Below are 19,342 nucleotides of genomic sequence, written 5' to 3'. Positions count from 1 at the left end.
CGCTTCAATTGGAATTATCTATGTATTGTAATATATTTAACAATAAAATGGTCGTAAAGTGTGTCGAATGCGTTTAAGTACATGCTTTTACTATATAATGTCACGTCTAGACGAGGGGGGCACGCGGGAGGCTTGCACGACCTTTCAGCTTTGTCGGCTCCCTGTGAATTGGGTCACGTTGTATTATCATTGGCTATACGTGTGTTTGTGCTCGTTCAACCTTAGCGGCAGGTGTGATTGTGTCTTGATTACTTTCTGAATTACTTTGAGTATTACGTAACCGCTATATCACTTAAAATTTAAACATTCATTTGCAAGTAACGAAACAGTTTAGATGATGGTTCAATCTATTTTATTTAACAATGATTGTATTAATATTAATAAAATTATTTTTTTAATATAAATATATTGTGATAATCCTCAGAGCTATATCAAATACAGATACACAAAAAACGTTCCTCGAGCTACGGTCATGCATATTAAATATCCAACGTAATTAGTTTTTGAGAGACAATGGTTAAATGTTAGTATAGGCGAAGTTTCAAAGACTGTTAGAGGACAACCTGGTCGAAAGAACATCTGACATATCTACTCGTTGTATATAGCGATCGACCTGCGCAGTGAGCGCATAAAACGCCCAAGTATTCTGCTTGCGTCATAGCTACGACGATTGAAGGTATATAGAAATAATGCCTTTTATACTTCTTAAAACGTTTTTTAAGATTTCTAAATAAAATTACCATATATCATACCTTTATTCAATGTATTATTGCTTTGTAATGACCATATAAGATTTCTGATACTATTATATTGTTAAAGCATTCGAAAAGTTTGATCAATTACTCCAGCGCTGTTCGTCTCCTAAGAGATTAACAGTAGCTGTTTATAAAACAATCTCGTCTATATTTTCAATTGCTGTGATTTCTCAATGCATTGGGAATAGACGATATAAATGAACAAATAATGGAAAATACGAATCAGCCTCCTTCCGGCGTCCGACGTGAACTCTCCACGGACCCTGTGAAAGCACAGGGTATATTGTAAGCCTTGTGTAAATAAAATAAAAATACAGTAAAAGTACTAGAATATAAGACAATTAACTGTGTTAAAATATATTTAAACTGTGATGTCCTTCTCTCGAATTTTGTTTTTGTGTTTCAATATTATCTACAAAAAAATTAGCTTTTAACACGTATAGTTTTTCAGCTGATAGCTTCATAGAATTCCAACTGACTTTCTAAACAAGAAATTCCTCCTTGGTATTAAAACTAGATAATAGTTTTTATATCAATACCAAACAAATTAGTCAATATCATCAAATACACGTAGTTTAAGTATTAGTTTTTATGAATATTAATATGTCATTATTATGTCTCTGAATTTAGGACATCAGTCACAAAAAAAGAAAAACATGCTGCAAGACTGTGGCAGCAACGGTGGAGCTTCCTCACACGTGTTCGAGAAATGCAGGAAGAAGAGGCGCTCAAGATGGGTATGAACTGTTAAATGACAAAATCTATTAAATCAATATTGTTCAGATATGTTTCGGTTTCTCCGTTCATTTTGAAGAGTATCTATTTTGTCTTTCAAATTCCTTGTGTTCTTTCTTCATATATCGTCTTGTCTTCACACTGATTTGAAGATTTGCACTCAAGTTAGAAGGCAACATATATGTGTTATTCGTGTAACATTAACTACCTGAATGCTAAGATCCAAAATGCCTTAACATCACACATAACTGTCCTTTGTGTAGCTTATTATTTTCCATCACATTTATAGTTTAAATAAAAATATATTATGCCATTACAGCCTGTGAAGTACAGCTCGAAAGTGAAAAGCTAGTCTGTAATTGAAATTTACTCGTTTTACTCGTGTTACTCGTTTCAGGTATGTCTTTAGATGAGTACCGAGCAGCAGTCCGTTCAGTAAGTTGCAAGGCAGAAAGAGAAATTACAGTGGAAGTTGAGCCGTCTCCTACATCATTGCCGCAAACTACTTCTGGTAAGTTTGGATATGTTATAGTAGCAAGAATATACTAAGTTTAATACACAATGATAAAACGGTTATACATTATATACTATTGTATCATAATGATTGATATTGAATCGTAGAAATCACTTTTTGACGATAAGACAGGCCATTATTTTAAATGTTTAAAAATTATTGTTAATTTTTCTGTAATTTAATATGCAATAAAGAATATAATAGTGATTATTATGATTTAATATATAATTTTATATTTATTGATTATTGTATTTCGTGTTATGTACAGCTATGATTGGTCGGCGCGCCAAATACAGCCTGGAGGCATATGGACCGATAGTTCAAACAGCTCGCCACTTCCCCGTCCGTCCGCCGCTTCCGCCGGGACAAATTTATGACCCATACAAACACACTGTAATGTTTTTAGGGTAAACTTATTTTTGTTTCTGGCGACACCAAAAAGGACGGTACCTATGCTTATCTGAATGCATGTGAACTTTTTTAAATATTAGCTCTTAACTGAAAAGCGGATTAAAATATTCTGCCAAATAATTAGTCGTCCTCGTAGAACACCTGTCATTACTATATTTAAATTAAAAAAAAACTAAATGTCAGTTTTAATTGCTTAATATATTATTTTGAAAATGAATTTTTAACTATTGTATGTATATTGTTTTTTTTATAACAGGAGTGTCGAAGGAGATCCCATATCATACAATCTACCTAAGTCACGTTGCGAGGTGACAGACGACATGTGGGCGCGACCTCAACAACTCGCGGTCACACAGTTTAAATTGGACAGCTTGTAACAAAACTCATATCAAAATGAACATCGTTTGTAACAAGTCATAATCATTAAGAAATACTTAATTAAATCATGATTGGTCGTGAAGTTTTTATTATTTTTATAAAAATACAATTTGTGTTATTTGGTAGCATTTTATGATATACTAGCTGTGAACCTTCGAATCTATACCTGCGAATCCTTCTCTGTCCGTGTAAAAAAAACAATGAAAAACCTTTTAAGCGCCGTATGTGCCCCGCCGCATATTCGGGATCGAGATAAAAAGCAGCCTAAGTTCCTCCTTATTATATCAGCTATCTGCCAATAAAAGTCGCTTAAAAATCGGTCCAGCCTTTTCAGAAATTAGCCGGAGCACACAGACAGACAAAAATTATGAAAAATATTATTTTGATGTATATACCGTAAATATTTTTATGCATATAATAATAACCAATCATTAGGATATCACAAACAGACACTCCAATTTTATTTACGTCAAGATATATAATTTCCGAACGAACATATAATCAAACTAAAGTTAGTATTACAATTTAGTAACTTGTATTTACTGTATAATTAAATTTAGTCGTGTTATAATTCCAAAGAATGTTTTAAGGTATTCAAGAGAGGGCTGTTACCGTTTTTCCCCTCCGGCAGGTGATGGGGAAAACTTTGAAAATGTAAAACTTGTAAAAACTTTGTACATTCAGACATAACGAGTAGCCCAGTTAACTTAAATATGCAAATTGTTTGGAGTGGAGGCTATAAAAATAAAAAGAATTATTTATGTATTTTCCTTATACACTTTAACAAAATGGCGACTATGTTCCAACAAAAACACGTGAATCTAATACCAAATAGAAAGTTCTAGATCTATTGTTTGAAATTATTTCATTAAGTATAAGTCCCTTTTAATTACATACGCAGTACAAATCATTGCAATAACTTTCGCGGTTATTACCGTATGTAGAAGATAATTGTGAATAGTGGGATATATGAGCGGATAAAAAGACCGTATTATTTATTTATTATTTTATTTATATAATACATTTATCATGAATGTCTTTTCATAGCCAACACCGGCGGTAGCTGTGATATAATATTCTCGGGTAAGACTTCCAACGATACAGCCTCGTCGTCACCCAGCCAGTGGAATCCAACCAAATACTGGAAAAAATATGAAACCTTAAAACAGCTGATTACATTGGCATAATGTTTATGGTACGAATAAACTACCTTGAAGGGAATAATTTTTAATCCGTGGTACTTGTTATCGTTTTTGTTCTTCATCTTTGACGCTGGTTCGTAAGATCCATTCTGAAAGTTATATAATATTAAAAGTTATATAAAGTTATAAAAATATAGCCAGTTTCGAAATTTCTAAACTGAAAGAAATATTTCGTTTAGGAAACGGATTGAGGACCTCTAACTGTCTGGAAATGTTACAAGTTAAATATCAAATTAATGAAAATAATTTTTTCCTCGCCCTTAGTTTTGACTTTAGATATAAGTAAAATAGGGACTTCATGCATATAATATTTTATATATATGTGAATAGTATGTGATTAAAAAATAAATTAGGTGACCTAACGACAGCGCCATCTCTTTAATGTCATACAAAATTCAACAGAGTTCATGTTTTTTGGTTTTAAGTAAGTTAAATTTAGTTTTAATACAAATAATCAATTATCTCATCCAGAACCTTATGTGTTTTTGTCCATACACACGTTCATCCATCCGACCAAACAAACTCATATTATTAGTACAATTCATTATCCAACCTCCAAGGTTCTCTCCATGACCGACAATGAAGTCTCGTCATAAAAGATTGTTGCCGGTCTCACGGGATGTGACGTCACTCCAGTTATAGCCCAAGTCCTCTTGCTCAAACTTGGAACGTCATAGAAATTTGTCTTGCTTAGTTTTTTACGAGACAGATCGTACTGTATTATCTAGAAAGTAATTAATTCAATTTTAGAAAAGTCACACAGATATATAACCTACGGATTTTAAGCTAGGTTTGTATGAGAATGATAGGCTTTGAAATGATAACAGAAATAGTAATTACATATACATATAAATATATATAGACAATATTAGTAATTTTCGTACTACAAGCGGATCTAACCTTCTGATCCACATAAGCAATGATGAGAGTCTTTCCAGCAATTGACATAGCCGATGGCAAACAATGGTATCTAGGTAATGAAGCGTGGAACTCAAACTTGAGATAGTTCTTCACAAACACAGCTATGTTCCCCTGAGTATCCGATACGACCACATATATATGTCTGGAAACATCCTTCGATACAACAAGGTGTAGAATAGACTTCATCTTAAGATCTGAAATACAAAAAAAAGTCTTTATAAAACCATTTTTATCTAACTAAAAAAATAATTTAATTAATGTAAAAATATAATAAAAATAATAAAATTCAACTCACATTGGTCGCATGGTAAGGTCTGCACCACCGTGGCACCAGATTCCGGGTCCACCTGCAGTATGAACACTGTCCCATCTCCGTATGCCACCAACGTCCTCGAGTCAGCGGTGAAGGCAACACGATCACAGTGTGATATGCCGTTTATGAATACTTTGGTGAGGGATACGTTACTTTGATCATCGTCCTGGAAAATATTGGAGGTCTTGTAAAGTAAAAGCATTTTGTTGAAGTGAAACTTCTTATGCGACGTCCAACAAGGTTGCGTTAATGTTTAACGCTCCTGGGGGAAGAGGGGGGATGTAAAGCGATAGAGAGAGGGAATGCATTCCGCTTGAACGCATGCGGGCAATCAATTGTGACTTGTAAGTAATGTTCATAAAGTTTGTTTTAGAGAAACTCTAAGCATTCTTTATAAATCAATTTCTACCGTTGCCTGTTTTCCTTCCATTACAAAGTTTAATTTCTTATGCGCGGAGGGACTCCATAGACAATTTTTTTTTTTATTATACGCTTAAATTTGTTTGTTAAACTGGTTGTTGCCTGCTGGTTTGTCTACATTTAAAACTACATGATGTATGTATGTGTTATTTTTCATTTTGAGTTTTCATTCGATTTCTAAACGATGCTTTTGTCAGATCCTTAATTGGTGAAAAAATCGGCCTTTAATTAAAGGAGTATTAAGCCAACGAACATTTAATCGAATTTAGAAGCTATCTGTTTTTGGAATCTTTATAACGTCACCTACCTGCGACTCAAATTCTAGTCAGAATTCGTCCAGCGGTTCTGGACGTCAGCCGGAACAAACAGACAGACAAAAATACTAAAAGTTGCTTTTTTAATACGTTTTTATGTATCTAATAGAGTAACTATAAATTTGAAATTAAAAACGGACTCCATTTTTATTTATTAGTGAACACCAATACAGGTATATATATTTACTTATCTATTCTGCACTATAGGAAGTTATTTGTATGACGTTAAGAGAGTCTTTCATTAAATGTCTATCAAGTTATACGTACACAATCCAACTTCAGCATTCTCAAATCGCTGTCCGTTGAATACACAACCAATTCCCCACTGGGTGACATCTCACACCATCTTATCTGTTTTTTTCCCTTAGTCTGTATACAGACCAGGCGCGTCGGCTGATCTATCAGCTTCAAGCTCTGTTTCTGAGTGTGTTTTCCTACTTGACTGATGAACTGTGAATCTTGCTCCAACTGGTTGCTGCCTGAGTTGACACTCGGCTCCACGTTGACACTATTCACTGTGACATTCCCATTCTTGTTGATGGCATACGAGCCCAACTTCCATATTTCAAGATAATTGCTGTATCTGTAAAGATATTCCAGTGTTAATTTCTAAAACTATTGAGAAAATACTGGAAAAGAAATATTTATTATCTATATTAAAGTATTTGAAAAAATTTGTATTTTTTTTATTTGCTTTTTTAAAAATAGAATTAAAATAAAAATGTACCAATACACAGGGTGGTAAGTGGTCACAACTCACAAGTATGAGACATTACTTCATTTGATCATATTGCTAGGAATAATATAGGCATATTATTTACCTAAGTAGTAGTAACTTGTTGCGAGCGCTGACGCACGATCTCGGTGCTGGTATCATGGGTGGGATTCGCATCACCCACTTTGGCGGGTAACTTGACAGCGTCAAATATCCATCCGCTCCAACTGATAATAATTTTTCTCCATTCAAAACAAGGGCTCTAAAAATTAACGCAAAAATATACATATATAGTAAGTAATCTGTTAGTAAGACTTCGTACAAAAAATAATGAATATTATAAATAAATTAATATATAACATCAACGATGCTAACAATGTTTACTTCGCTGCGTAACAAGAATACCATGCGCACGTGCTTGGAATCTACCGACTCACTCTCTTTCTCTCTCATACTTTCTACATTTGAGTACTTTCTTCCCCCCCGTAAAACATTTAACGCAACCATGTTGGAAGACGCATAAGAAGTTTCACTTCAAAAGAATAACTTTGTGACATTTACATCAGTAAACTGTTGATCGAGTGCCAAGTGTCTTATGAGACGAAACCTCTTAGCATTCAATGGATTCATCGTGCGGGTGCCGGGTCCATTGCGTTGCAGGGAGTGGAGCTTCAACAGTGCCTGGGACTTGCGACCCAGGTGTAGGTTTAAGGGGCCCCTAACTAACGCGCGTTAAACGCTCACCTCTACTGTCCAAGCTCCTCTCCCTACCTAACCATATTTGAAAAGAACCTACTAGGGCTGCCTTCGAAGTACGTTCCAAGAACGAATTGATGTGGGTTCTGGACAGGCCCAAGTCTTTTAGCAGGTTGTAGAGAGATTTAGCCGTTATACCTCTCGCTCCCACTTCTACCGCGTATAAATCCACGACGAACCTATTTCGAGTGACTTCGTTTGTGAGCTCGTAATATTTGTTGACCTTGATGGTATGGTCTTTGGGGATGTTGGTTTCCCAAGGAACCGTAAGCTCTATCATCACAACGCGCTTTAAGATTCGCGAATACATAAATATGTCTGGTCTGGAGGCCGACGCACAAATAACAACAAATAACAGGTAAAGTGCGTTTTATAATGAAAAGGTTATCTGAATCTAAACTTGTATTAAAAATTAACCACAAACAGTTTCTTAAAATTAGGTTAACTAAGAAGTTCGGCATTAGACATGAGTAAATAATATTATTTTACGGCTTAATATTACCATTTATAGTGAAAAAAAATTGTGCGTGAACTCCCTCTGCGCGGAAAATGTGAAACTTCGCAATGTTTGTATGGAAATAGGAAGGGATAGAAATATATTTTTAAGTAACATTTGGAGTTTGTTTAAGAAAAACTTTATTAATATTACTAACAAGTCATAATTGATTGCCCGCATGCTTTCCAGCGTCACGCATTCCCTCTCACTCCATCTCTTTCACATTCCTCGTCCCCCCACACCCAGAGCGTTAAACGTTTAACGCAACCTTGTTGGAAGAAGTTTCACTTTAAAAAAATTCGAGATAAAAATTTTAATGATGCTCATTTACCTTACATCGTGTTCGTGAATATTCCTCTGAACATTTTTCACCCAGCGAGCACATGTCTGTTTGCCCGCGCTGTTATTGACTTTGACAAAGTTGGTTATGACCGGATCTACTCCACTGCAGTATAAACTCCTCTCATCATCAGACACAACAATGGATAGAATGTCAGCCTTGTGGGTTGTGTAGGATTCAATCTAAAAGTAGTTTGATATAGCACTAAGAGTTTTTTTACTAAGTATACTAACTATAGAGAATTTAGTTATGTTTGTGAGTGTATATATATATATATATATAAAAATAGAGTGTATATATATATATACACTCTATTTTTATGGCTTAGCTACATAATTGAAAAGTATTATAAATATACCTCAAGAAGCTATTCTAAAATATATGATAATTTTTGAGACTTATCTTAACTTGTTATGTGTTTAATTTTATAATAAAATGAATTTTGCTAGTAGACATTGTTATTATTATTTATGGTTTTATATATATTACCTGATCTCCAAGATTGCCATCCCAGAATGTAAGTCTTCCATGACTATCACCGGACACAACTGTGTTATCAGACAGTACGGCTAACGACCACACTATAGTCTCTTTCCCCCTTCTGTTGACAGAAATCCTGCAAGTTGCATATCCCATCTCTACATTCCAAACTCTTATGGTGTCCACCGAGCCTTAAAACAAAAAATTCACTTTAAAAACTAATTGTACATATATGTATTAACATGGTGTTTATGGTGTAGTATTACCTGTAACCAGAGTGTTGCCGGTTTTATCAAATTTACAACACATAATCCTGCCTTCCTGTTTGTCAAAGAGTTTTTTATAAACAATTTCATTATTTTCTACAGAGTATAAGTTGATGTAGCCTTGCTCTGTTCCAACAGCTACCACAGTGTTTGCCGAGTTAACATCAAGACACCACGCAGCGTAACCCGTGAGCATAACTGAAAATTTTATCGTCAGACTTTCGAGATCCCATTCTATAAGAGCACCGCCAAGGCCTGTTGATAAAAGCCTGTCGTGCACCCAACCCAGAGCTTCCACCGAAGTATCTTCCGTGCCAGAAATGCATTGCACAAGGAGAGGTGCAAAATTTAAATCCCATATTTCTATAGACGCGTCCTGTCTGTTTCGAAAGTAATTTGTAATTAAAAAAACATTGATGATATTTAAAATACATAGATATTTAAATCTATTCCGAACTCACCTAGCCAATGCGATTCTTTTACTGCTTTTATTAAATGAGACACAATTTATTTGTACCGGTTTTGGATTATAATATCTCACTCGATGAAGCTTACAAGGCATTTTCTTAAAAATAATGTATATTTTTTCTATAAATTTAAAAACAAGAACACATGGTCTCAAGGATTGACATTAAGCAATTTGACAACCGATGTCAATCAACATTTTGAAAGTACAAATGTCACATTTTTTTACTGCTTCTGAACAAATACTATTATAATAACAATAAAAAACCTAAGTAAAATTACTTAAATATATCATGTCTTCAATGTGGTGTATAATGTTTCTTGCTATATGTATATCATGTACACTTTGCAAATTTTGATATATTATATGAATGTCAATTATATTTAAAAATTGTGTAAAATAAATTAGATGTTATTGTTTTGATTTTTGAATATTTTTTTGTATTTTTTATATGGTAATATGAAATAATAATTAATTATTAATAATTTTTTTATTTTTAGCCTATAGCTTAGTTTTTTCTGCTATGATTGAAGCAATGTTGCCAGCTCAGTGGATTTTCCATTGAGACTGGTGGTTTAAATCCCCTATTTAGTGGCAAAATATTGGTTTTAGTGGCTAGTGTTTTTTTTTTTAGTGGATTAGTAAAATTCAATTCTAATTACAAAAATATGATCACTCGGCTTGTTAAACGTTGTCATATAATTTCTTTAATTATTTGTTCTACATGCGTATTTTTAAAGGATATTCACTTAGAACGATGCTGTTTGTTTATACGCAGGGTTTCCCCGTACAACATTTTAGTTAACTCGTTCTTGAAACACCGCAGTGCAACTCAACGTCTCATCTTGTGTTCTTTTTTGGTCTTAATTCATGACAGTCGTGTTTTTATCTTTTAAATTAACAGCTTGTTTTTACGCCTACTGATTGTTGAAGCTACATATATTTCTATGCATAAATACTTGGGTTTGATAGTAATTTATTTTACCAAATTACTCCAAAAAACAGTATCTAGGTATCCAGACCTTACTGAACTGGATGCGTATAATGCTGAAGTTATTGTTTCTGCCATAAAGAAGACGCTCAAACGATTCGTTCTAAGACTTGAAAATTTAATGGGAATTGGTACAGATAACGCTTCCGTAATGGTTGCAGTGAATAACAGAGTCTATATCAAATTGAAAGAAGAATTACCATTCCTGATTTTGGTGCGTAGCGTGTATCATTCCTTACAACTGGCTGTTTCAACTGCTGCAAAAGAATTTTTACCATAAGATTTGGGCTTTTTAATTAGGGAAACATATGACTCGTTTAGTCGCTTGTCTTTCAGACAATCTCTTTATAAAGAATTATACAAAACCATCAACGATAGACAGACACCTTGAAAATAGTTCAAGTATGCCAAACCAGGTGGTTGTCAATAGAGTCCGCTGTATAGAGAATATATCGCAACGGTTGGAGTTAAAACCTACTTTTTCCATAGCTAAGGTGCACGAAAGGTCTCATACAGCTGAATTATTGCATTCTATGTACATATACGAATGACATGTATTACGTGTATATTTCATTTCGATATCCAATTTTAATTGAAATAAACTGAGTTAATAAAATGTTAGTTTCAAAAGACCAGACCACACTAAGTTGTGTGAAGAGTTGAGCAATCTTATATAGATATGCTTGTCAGCAAGGTAGAGTTCCATTCGAACAAAATGGATATATTTTCTCAAAATATTCTTGATTTCTTCGATCAAAAATGTTATCTCGGATTCCGAGTTGAAAAACAAATACTTGAAATGAGAGAAAAAAAATTACCAAGGGAAGATGAACAAATCATATTTAACACACATCGGTGCATAACATTTGTAGTAAGTCTGGTCAAAGAAAAAAAAATTGGTTGCCAGAAAGTTTGAGAATAAATGTAGAACAAACACTTGATCACAATAAAGGATCATTTATTGAAATAAGGACTCAGATTAATAAAAGTGCAGAATATCAAGCAAAGTCGGTGCTCAGTGGGGTCATATACATTTATGAAAATGGAATGAGACCAAAAACGCAAAATCAATCGGAATGAAGTTTTGCATTTCAAAGACGCTCAAGGATGAAAGGAGAATCCAGATGTGAGGAATTAGCAACTTTTGCTCTTACTCTTCTACTACTACCTAATTTCAATGTCGATGTTGAGAGTATAAAAGTAATAAAAATAAATGAATTTAAAACTCTTTACTGCTTTATTAAGAATACGTTGTGGTTTGAGTTTGGAGACGAAACCTCTCAGCATTCCATGAATTCACCGTGCGGATGCCGGGTCCATCGCGTTGCAGAGAGAGGAGCTTCAATAGTGCCTGGGACTTGCGACCCAGGTGTAGGTTTTAGGGGCCCCTATTTAACGCACGTTAACTGATCACCGCCTCCGCCCAAGCTCCTCTCACTACCTAACCAAATTTGAAACGAACCTACTAGGCCTGTCCTCGACGCACGTTCCAAGAATGATCTGATGTTAGTTCTTGACCGGGTCAAGTCTTTTAGTAGTTTGTTGAGAGATTTGGCTGTTACACCTCTCACTCCTACTTCTGCCGCGTACAAATTTACAAGGAACCTATTCTTAGTGAGCTCGTAATATTAGTTGACCTTGATGGCATGATCTTTAAGGATGTTGGTTTCCGGAGGAACCGTGAACTCTATTAGCACAACGCGCTTTAAAATTGGCTAATATAAAAATATGTCTGGTCTGGACGCCGACGCACAAATATCTTCTGGGATTGTATATTGCTTCTCATAGGTATCCATCATTGTAGTCTAATCCGTAACTGCGTTAATGATAGAGTAAGGCTTGACGTTTGATTTTGTAGCCCTAGTGCCTTCTCTCACAAAATGTATTGATTGCTCGTTTGTGGTTATTTCTTTTAATGCTGCAATAATTATAAAATACCAGTAAGCGTTGTAAAACGAATCGGCACTAAAGAATCATATCAATCAGATTCAGTCGATGATAGTGCAGAAAGCAATAATTCGTCTGAAGACGAATTAATTTAAAGTATTATTATATTATTATTTAAAAATGTGTATGTTGATTTTCCTACTATTGTTAATTTCCCCACAAATGGTAATGTTAATTAGCGGGTTGTTAATTTTTATAACGTGCTATTTATAAAAACTAATAAATAATATATATCTACTTATTCTTATTTTTGAAAGAACTTTTTCAAAGGAAAATTTAGTGTTTTTTCAGAGTGGGATAATTTTATGTTAGTGGTTTTAAAAGTTTATTCTGTTGCGAAGCTAATTCCTATTCTCACTGTTGGCAACACTGGGTTGAAGAGTAGAGCCTGGTATGTTAATTTACGTCGAAAGAATTTATGAATAATATCAAGTTTTAACAAATTGTGCAAATAAATTAGTTATTTGAAACAATGGGTGACGGACAAAGTGAAAATCAACCATTGTTGAGGGATGGTAAGTAGCTGCGTTATTTTTTTGTTTTGACAGTTGATGATTCAACTAAAAGGAATATGTATTGTTGCTAAACAAAGTTTTTAATACAATATAATCTGATAAGCGTTAAACCAATTAAGAATGGTTGTGAAAGTGAAAATTACAATTTATATGAGGACAATTTTTATGCTAATTTGTCTATTCGGCAGAGGATGAAAATGTCAGTACTATTTCGCCGATCGGCCCTGATGAGTTGCCTCCACCTTACCAGCAGGCTGGGATGCCTATGGTTACATGTCGCGTTTGTCAGGCTATGATTGATATATCTGGCAAGAGAGAACAACACGTCGTCAAATGCTCAGAGTGTAATGAAGCTACGGTGAGTACTATTTATAAGCCAACCAAACTTCATAAAAATTATAAGTTCCAAGATGTCATTTCAATGAGTTCATAAATGTATTTCTTCCTGTATGATAACAATTAGTTTAAATTCAACTTCATCTAAAATGGTGGAATATTTGTATATTAAAATATATATCAATGTTTTCACATATATATTTCAACTAACCACCTTTCGATATCCATGTTGCAGTTCTATTCATGTAACTATAACAAAACTCTGCTTGATCATTATTTAATATGGTTATGTAAAACTACTGGTCTCACCAGTTTAAAGGTGTTATATAGTCTTTCATTAGTAAAATAGAAATTTCATATTTGTATCAATAATAAATGTTTATTTATGTTCCATTATGTAATATATACTATAGTAGCTGTTGCCTATGACTTTGCCTGCATATGTATATGAACATAGAATATTAATTGAACATAGAATATTAATTTTTTTTAAATGAACATAGAATATTATAATTTTTTTAATTCGTGTCTTCGTTCTTACAAATTTTTAGAACAGCTAAGGTTGCCTTTGAGGTATACCTTGAAAGGCTCGCCTTTGAGGTATACGCTATCATCATGAGGTTTCAATAAATTTTGCAAAAACCCATTGTTGCTTCTTAACATAGTAAGAATAGAAATACGTCAACACAATTACCATTTAATATTTTTTTTTTATGAAAACTGCTTTATTACTTAGTTACATTAACATGTTTCCATAGAAATAGCCGATAAGTATTTTTCATTGACCAAAAACAATGTTTATTTATTTGGGTATGATTAATTGACGATCAGGAATAAAGTTCTTGGTTCTTAAGTGTGTCAAGCTATCTATTTAAGCCGATGAATGATGTCCATTGATTGAAATGTTAAGTTGTGTTTATAAATTATAAACAAGTTTAAGTCAAATTGAGATCTTCCTACTATTTGAAGAGGATTATAAAGTAGCCTAAGTTATACCTTAGCTGTTCTAAAAATTTGTAAGAACCAAGTCATGAATAAAAAAATATATATATATTCTATGTTCATTTTGTATATACTTTATGTGCTTAGTGAGAAACTTAATTTGAAATGTCTAATAGGCACTTCATTACAACTTAGCAGTATAGATTAAAATAGATAGTACATTAATATATATGTTCAGTACTCAGTGCATTATAGTAATAAATTCCAAGTTATATGATTTCCTTGAACATTGTAACATAATATTTTGTTGCTTAAGAATAGTCTCCATAGACTTCCTACGTTATATGTGTATGTATGTATGCATGTTTTTAAAATTTCTGTCCATAAAATAAATTAATATTGTGATTATGATGATCATTATACCAATTCCTCAATACAGAAATATTCTAAAATGTGTAGTGCTTTTTGACTGAAAAAATAATGTAAAAATTGACTATAAATATAATATTTATGTTTTTATTTAATCGTTTCTTTTCATACGGATTAGTTTTGTAAACTTTTTATTGTGAACCTATTTAGATTGTAACGGTTGTAGAAATCTTTTCTTACGACAGACATTAATCTTTTAATCAATTGTGTCATCCAAATCACAATATTATATCTTATAGATATATGCTATGAAAAAAATATGTATCATTTAAGTCAAATTAAAGGACATTGTGGACTCAAAGACGAGCACAAGATTGGGAATTGATTAGTTACGAATGTTCCTTGAAACATAATAATTTGAAAATCTTAAACTAAATGTAAGATTTTTTTAAATTTTCCTCTGATCTTGCAATGATTTCTTGTATGAATGTCATTGGCTTCATATGTTGAATCACGCTGTTCTGCAAAAATATGTTGTGATATAAAAATCGAATGGGATTCTTTATTCGATACTACTTATAGCTGTATGTATGTAAACTAACGACTTAAAAAAAATAACTAATTCCAGCCAATCAGAAACGCTCCGCCGGGCAAGAAGTACGTGCGTTGTCCGTGCAACTGCCTGCTGATATGCAAGTCCTCGTCGCAACGGATCGCGTGCCCTCGGGCTGACTGCAAGCGCATCATCAACCTAGCGCCGTCCCCAGTGACCCCGCCCGTGCCCACTCTCCCCGGCATGTGCAGGGTCATGTGCGCACATTGCCAGGACACCTTCTTGGTGAGTTAAACCTTTTTCCTATCCAACTTTTTGTTCTGAAACTTACTTATACATGTTCTTTTTTTTGATACCTCAGCTGATTTAGTTTTTGAATACAATATACTGGTTGAATGAAAATGAGTAATTAAACAATTATGTAATATATAACAATCACCTAAAAGATATAATCCCTGTCATATGATCCCTGAAAGCCTTTTATGATTATCGATCCCTACATTCACACTGTCTTATTGGATTCCGTGTAAATTGTGTCAGCTGAGGCAACCTCATATAAACGCCCTTGACATTAAATCAATGACACACATATATATAATATATTAAGTGACTTATATTTTGCGATATAATTTAAATTACGATGACGTTTTTAACAATATAATGGATTAAAATTAAAACTTATTTCAAAAGATATATTTTTATTTTTTATTATTATATGTTAGATCTTAATTATCTCGTCCTATTACACAAATCAACGTGGATGTGATGTTGCAGTACCAGATGTTAAAGAACGCGCCGGTCCGCTGTCCCCATTGCCGTAAAGTATCGTCAGTGGGTCCCCGCATGGCGCGCGTCCGCGGCACCATATTCGCCCTGCTCGCTCTCTTGTTCTTCGCGATCGCTCTAGGCGTGACCCTGGGGACCCTGTCCGCCGCTAAGACCCACGGCGGCGGCGTGTACGTGGCCTATGTGGGCGCCTTCTTAGTAGCGCTGCTGCTCGCCAGCCGCGCCGTCTACTACTTCGCCATGAAGCACAGCACTATCGAGGGTCCCATGTAAATAATGTGATATTTTAACGCCTTGACATATTTCTAGTTGAATCGCATTCCGTTGGTTTTTTTTTTAATATCACACGGGCTGTTGTCTATTAATGTTATACTCAGGGCTGTCAACATCGATAGTCGTGGCATAGTAATCGATTATTATTATAACGCCTGTAGGTCCGAAATTCTTTTATTAAAAAAAAAATCGTATTATTGTGAGATGCGACACATTAATCAATTGCGTTTCCTGACTTGTAAAATTCTGAGGTGGCAACCCTACATCGTCTAGAATTTAGATGTTGTAAATTATGTAGTATATTTGTGATGTATCCTCCAAGTGCAAGGCCGAAATATAAGGATTACAGTACAATGTATTTGCTTGAAATTGAATTGACGACTTTCTTAGAACGATAAAACATATTTTTCGTATTCACGTCCACATTCTGAATGGATACACGGAATTAATTAATGAAAGCTGTCTTTTTAGAGTTCGCTATCACCGTTTGGGTTCAAATAACTTGTATCAACTAGCTATTCGTAGATTTAAAAAAAAAAAAACGTGGCAGAATATATTAGGATTTCGATAACGGGTTTCTGAATGTTATTCAACCATATTACTTCCTAAAAAGAAATTAAAAATTTTCTAAAAAAAAAAACATATACTCAGTCTGTAAAACTATTGTGGCCATAATTGTTGTAGGGATTGATGAATACGCCTATAGTTTCTATAACTGAATATAAATTAGTTATATAGATAATTCACTTCACTATTAAATGTTGTAGGAAAATAATTTTTTGAAAATGTGTGGATAGTGATTTTTGAGATTGAATTAATTTGAAAAAAAAATACCAATATGAAACTCGTTTTGTAATGTATAATTTAATATTTTTTATGTGTTATGTTACATCATATGTGAGATAGTCTCAAAATTTAATGTCAAAATTTTGAGTTCAAAAGCCAAGGTCAACGGTTGGTTCATTGGAAAGTAACATTTTTTAGCTAAAAGTCATTTAGAATTTAAAAAAAAAATTAAAAATTCGTTATTTTTATTTGTATAGAAAAAAAAAACAACAATATGTCATCTAATTTTCCGTTTTCAACTTCATTAAATGTAATGGTTTAAATAAACGTCTACTATATTAAAGGAAAGCTATAAATAGAATATATGAATAATTAATATACAAAGTCAAATATGATTTAGTACTATTGGCTCCATACAGTTGATCCTTGTATTATTAAAAAAAAAACTCAGATTTTACACTTCTAGTGATCATATAATTATCTGTAGAAAGTATTTGAGACTGCATTTTGTTATATAATCTGTGTGGAATATAAATTAGTTTTATTATATTATATCAAATATTTTAATAAATGTGGAATTACAAATCAGTTGACTCTCAACAAAATATTCTACACATAGTATTGGAAAAGTATGTATATATTTAAATATTCCTTTACAATTTTTTTTTGATAAGTTTGTTAAATTCATTTATTAGTATGGAAATAATTAGCACTGGTTTTGTATTTTTATGATATTAATTGTATTATAAATTATAAAGTTTGGTTAGATTATAGTTTTTAACAGCCATTTCTCTCTTCATAGTTCTCTTTATTTTTAGTCAAGAACTGAGTTCATAGTGATGTTTCTTGTGATGTATGGAGCATTGATTTTTTAAAATATTTAATACATATATCATTGATTATAATAATTTTAACGTTACTGTGTCTTAAGTTTGAATTTTTAATGATTGAGTCTGTATAAGTCATGTGCTATTCATACTTGGATCTGGTAGAAGTTATTAAATGATTAAACTTAAATAGCAATAACACTTCAAAATATAAATTTAACTAATATTGGTATCATATTTGTTGACCATAACGGCTAGTCAAGTCTTATTTGGTAGATATGGATTGATTTGTAAATATTAAACATATATGGAATAATGTAGTTATGCCTTTGCCATCCAATTTACATTTAAAAAAAGGCTATATACGACTCAGTAGTGTGTGGAGTACGAGTAAAAATTTAGAGGGCTAAAGGTTTTCTTTCATAAATCTTAGAGAAAAAAAATTTTTTGTACCTGTATTTTTATGTACCAATTAATATATCCTAATAATTATCGCCCACTAGATTTGACAAGTTAGACAGATAATGGCGGGTTAGTGACATGTCACTTTTGACAGTTCTTGTAACAAGCGCAGAAAGACGCGGTTAATAAAATTAAGAATTTTATTGTTGCATATAATGAGTATGTACATTTTAGAAGTTATGCCTTAAACTCCTTGTGATGTGTAAGGAGTTATCATGGAAAACTTCAGAATGAAAGTCCTACGCTTATATTCAAAAGAATTGAAGCCGATAGTTCTTAAACGATAATGTAATTTGAATGACGAAGGTTTTTTTTTCCGATTTACATTCATTATTCTTGTTATAGACACAATTAAAGGCGGAAATTTACGAGTTAGAAGTTTTCGACAAAAAATAACTTAATTATAAAACATAATACATGCTTTCACCGTACGATATGCGAAATATATTACGCGTCTTAGTGCGTGTGAAGGCAATAAGAACTGAACTCAAAAAACTATTTCTAATAAACATAACTTATATGTAGTATCATGTCAATAAATTTTATAGCGTATTCTAACTGTTATCAGCCATTTTCTGCTTTGTTAATATATTACACTTCAAAATACTTCATATAGTTGTTTCGCCAACATACGAATGGAAAAAAAAATAACTGTCAGTTAAGACTACAGCTATAATTTGTCTCAACGTAAGTTAGCCTCGAAATCCTACTGTAATAAGGATACGAAATTAAACATTTAATTTACCGAATTATGTTTATATTTAGTTCTATATGAAGTTGCATGTAACTTAAATGTATATTATTTATAATTTTATATATAGATTATCTCTTTATTATTAATAGTTTCAAAATTGTTATGGCTTTATGCATATATTTAGTTTTAAGACAAATAAATGGTATCTATATGAAAATGGTATTTCATTTTTATTCTTGCATATATTATTTTCTTTAGTGTTAGTGGAGGAGTTTGAGCAGGAAGGCAGACGCTGGCTAATGCTGGGATAAATTGCCAGGAAGAAGATATATTATTTTCTTTAATAAGAATTTTTTTCTTTAATAAAATAATACTGTTA

General features: G+C 32.8%; 3 protein-coding genes across 3 annotated transcripts; 2 read left to right on the top strand and 1 right to left on the bottom strand.

Annotated features, from left to right (window-relative positions):
- Positions 1–963: 963 nt before the first annotated feature.
- On the top strand, positions 964–2,883 carry LOC116772583 (uncharacterized). Its single transcript, XM_061522338.1, has 5 exons — positions 964–1,040; positions 1,386–1,492; positions 1,888–2,001; positions 2,273–2,411; positions 2,672–2,883. The coding sequence occupies exons 1-5, from the start codon at positions 964–966 to the stop codon at positions 2,790–2,792; spliced, it is 558 nt and encodes a 185-aa protein (XP_061378322.1). The 3' UTR covers positions 2,793–2,883.
- A 901-nt stretch (positions 2,884–3,784) lies between these two features.
- Positions 3,785–9,656, bottom strand: LOC116772534 (U3 small nucleolar RNA-associated protein 4 homolog). The gene is made up of 11 exons (XM_061522337.1): positions 9,478–9,656; positions 9,017–9,396; positions 8,760–8,941; positions 8,262–8,452; positions 6,785–6,940; positions 6,231–6,546; positions 5,212–5,395; positions 4,896–5,110; positions 4,542–4,719; positions 4,004–4,089; positions 3,785–3,934 (listed from the first exon to the last, which is right to left on the bottom strand). The coding sequence occupies exons 1-11, from the start codon at positions 9,576–9,578 to the stop codon at positions 3,821–3,823; spliced, it is 2,103 nt and encodes a 700-aa protein (XP_061378321.1). The 5' UTR covers positions 9,579–9,656; the 3' UTR covers positions 3,785–3,820.
- A 3,113-nt stretch (positions 9,657–12,769) lies between these two features.
- Positions 12,770–19,180, top strand: LOC116772261 (type 1 phosphatidylinositol 4,5-bisphosphate 4-phosphatase). Its single transcript, XM_032664366.2, has 4 exons — positions 12,770–12,935; positions 13,124–13,293; positions 15,211–15,420; positions 15,910–19,180. Exons 1-4 carry the CDS (start codon positions 12,893–12,895, stop codon positions 16,192–16,194), a joined length of 708 nt encoding a protein of 235 aa, XP_032520257.1. The 5' UTR covers positions 12,770–12,892; the 3' UTR covers positions 16,195–19,180.
- The last annotated feature ends 162 nt before the right edge of the window (positions 19,181–19,342 follow it).

The sequence above is a fragment of the Danaus plexippus genome, chromosome 12 (assembly GCF_018135715.1).
Source record: "Danaus plexippus chromosome 12, MEX_DaPlex, whole genome shotgun sequence".
Classification (NCBI taxonomy): Eukaryota; Metazoa; Arthropoda; class Insecta; order Lepidoptera; family Nymphalidae; genus Danaus; species Danaus plexippus.
This window is presented reverse-complemented; position numbering and strand designations above follow the sequence as displayed.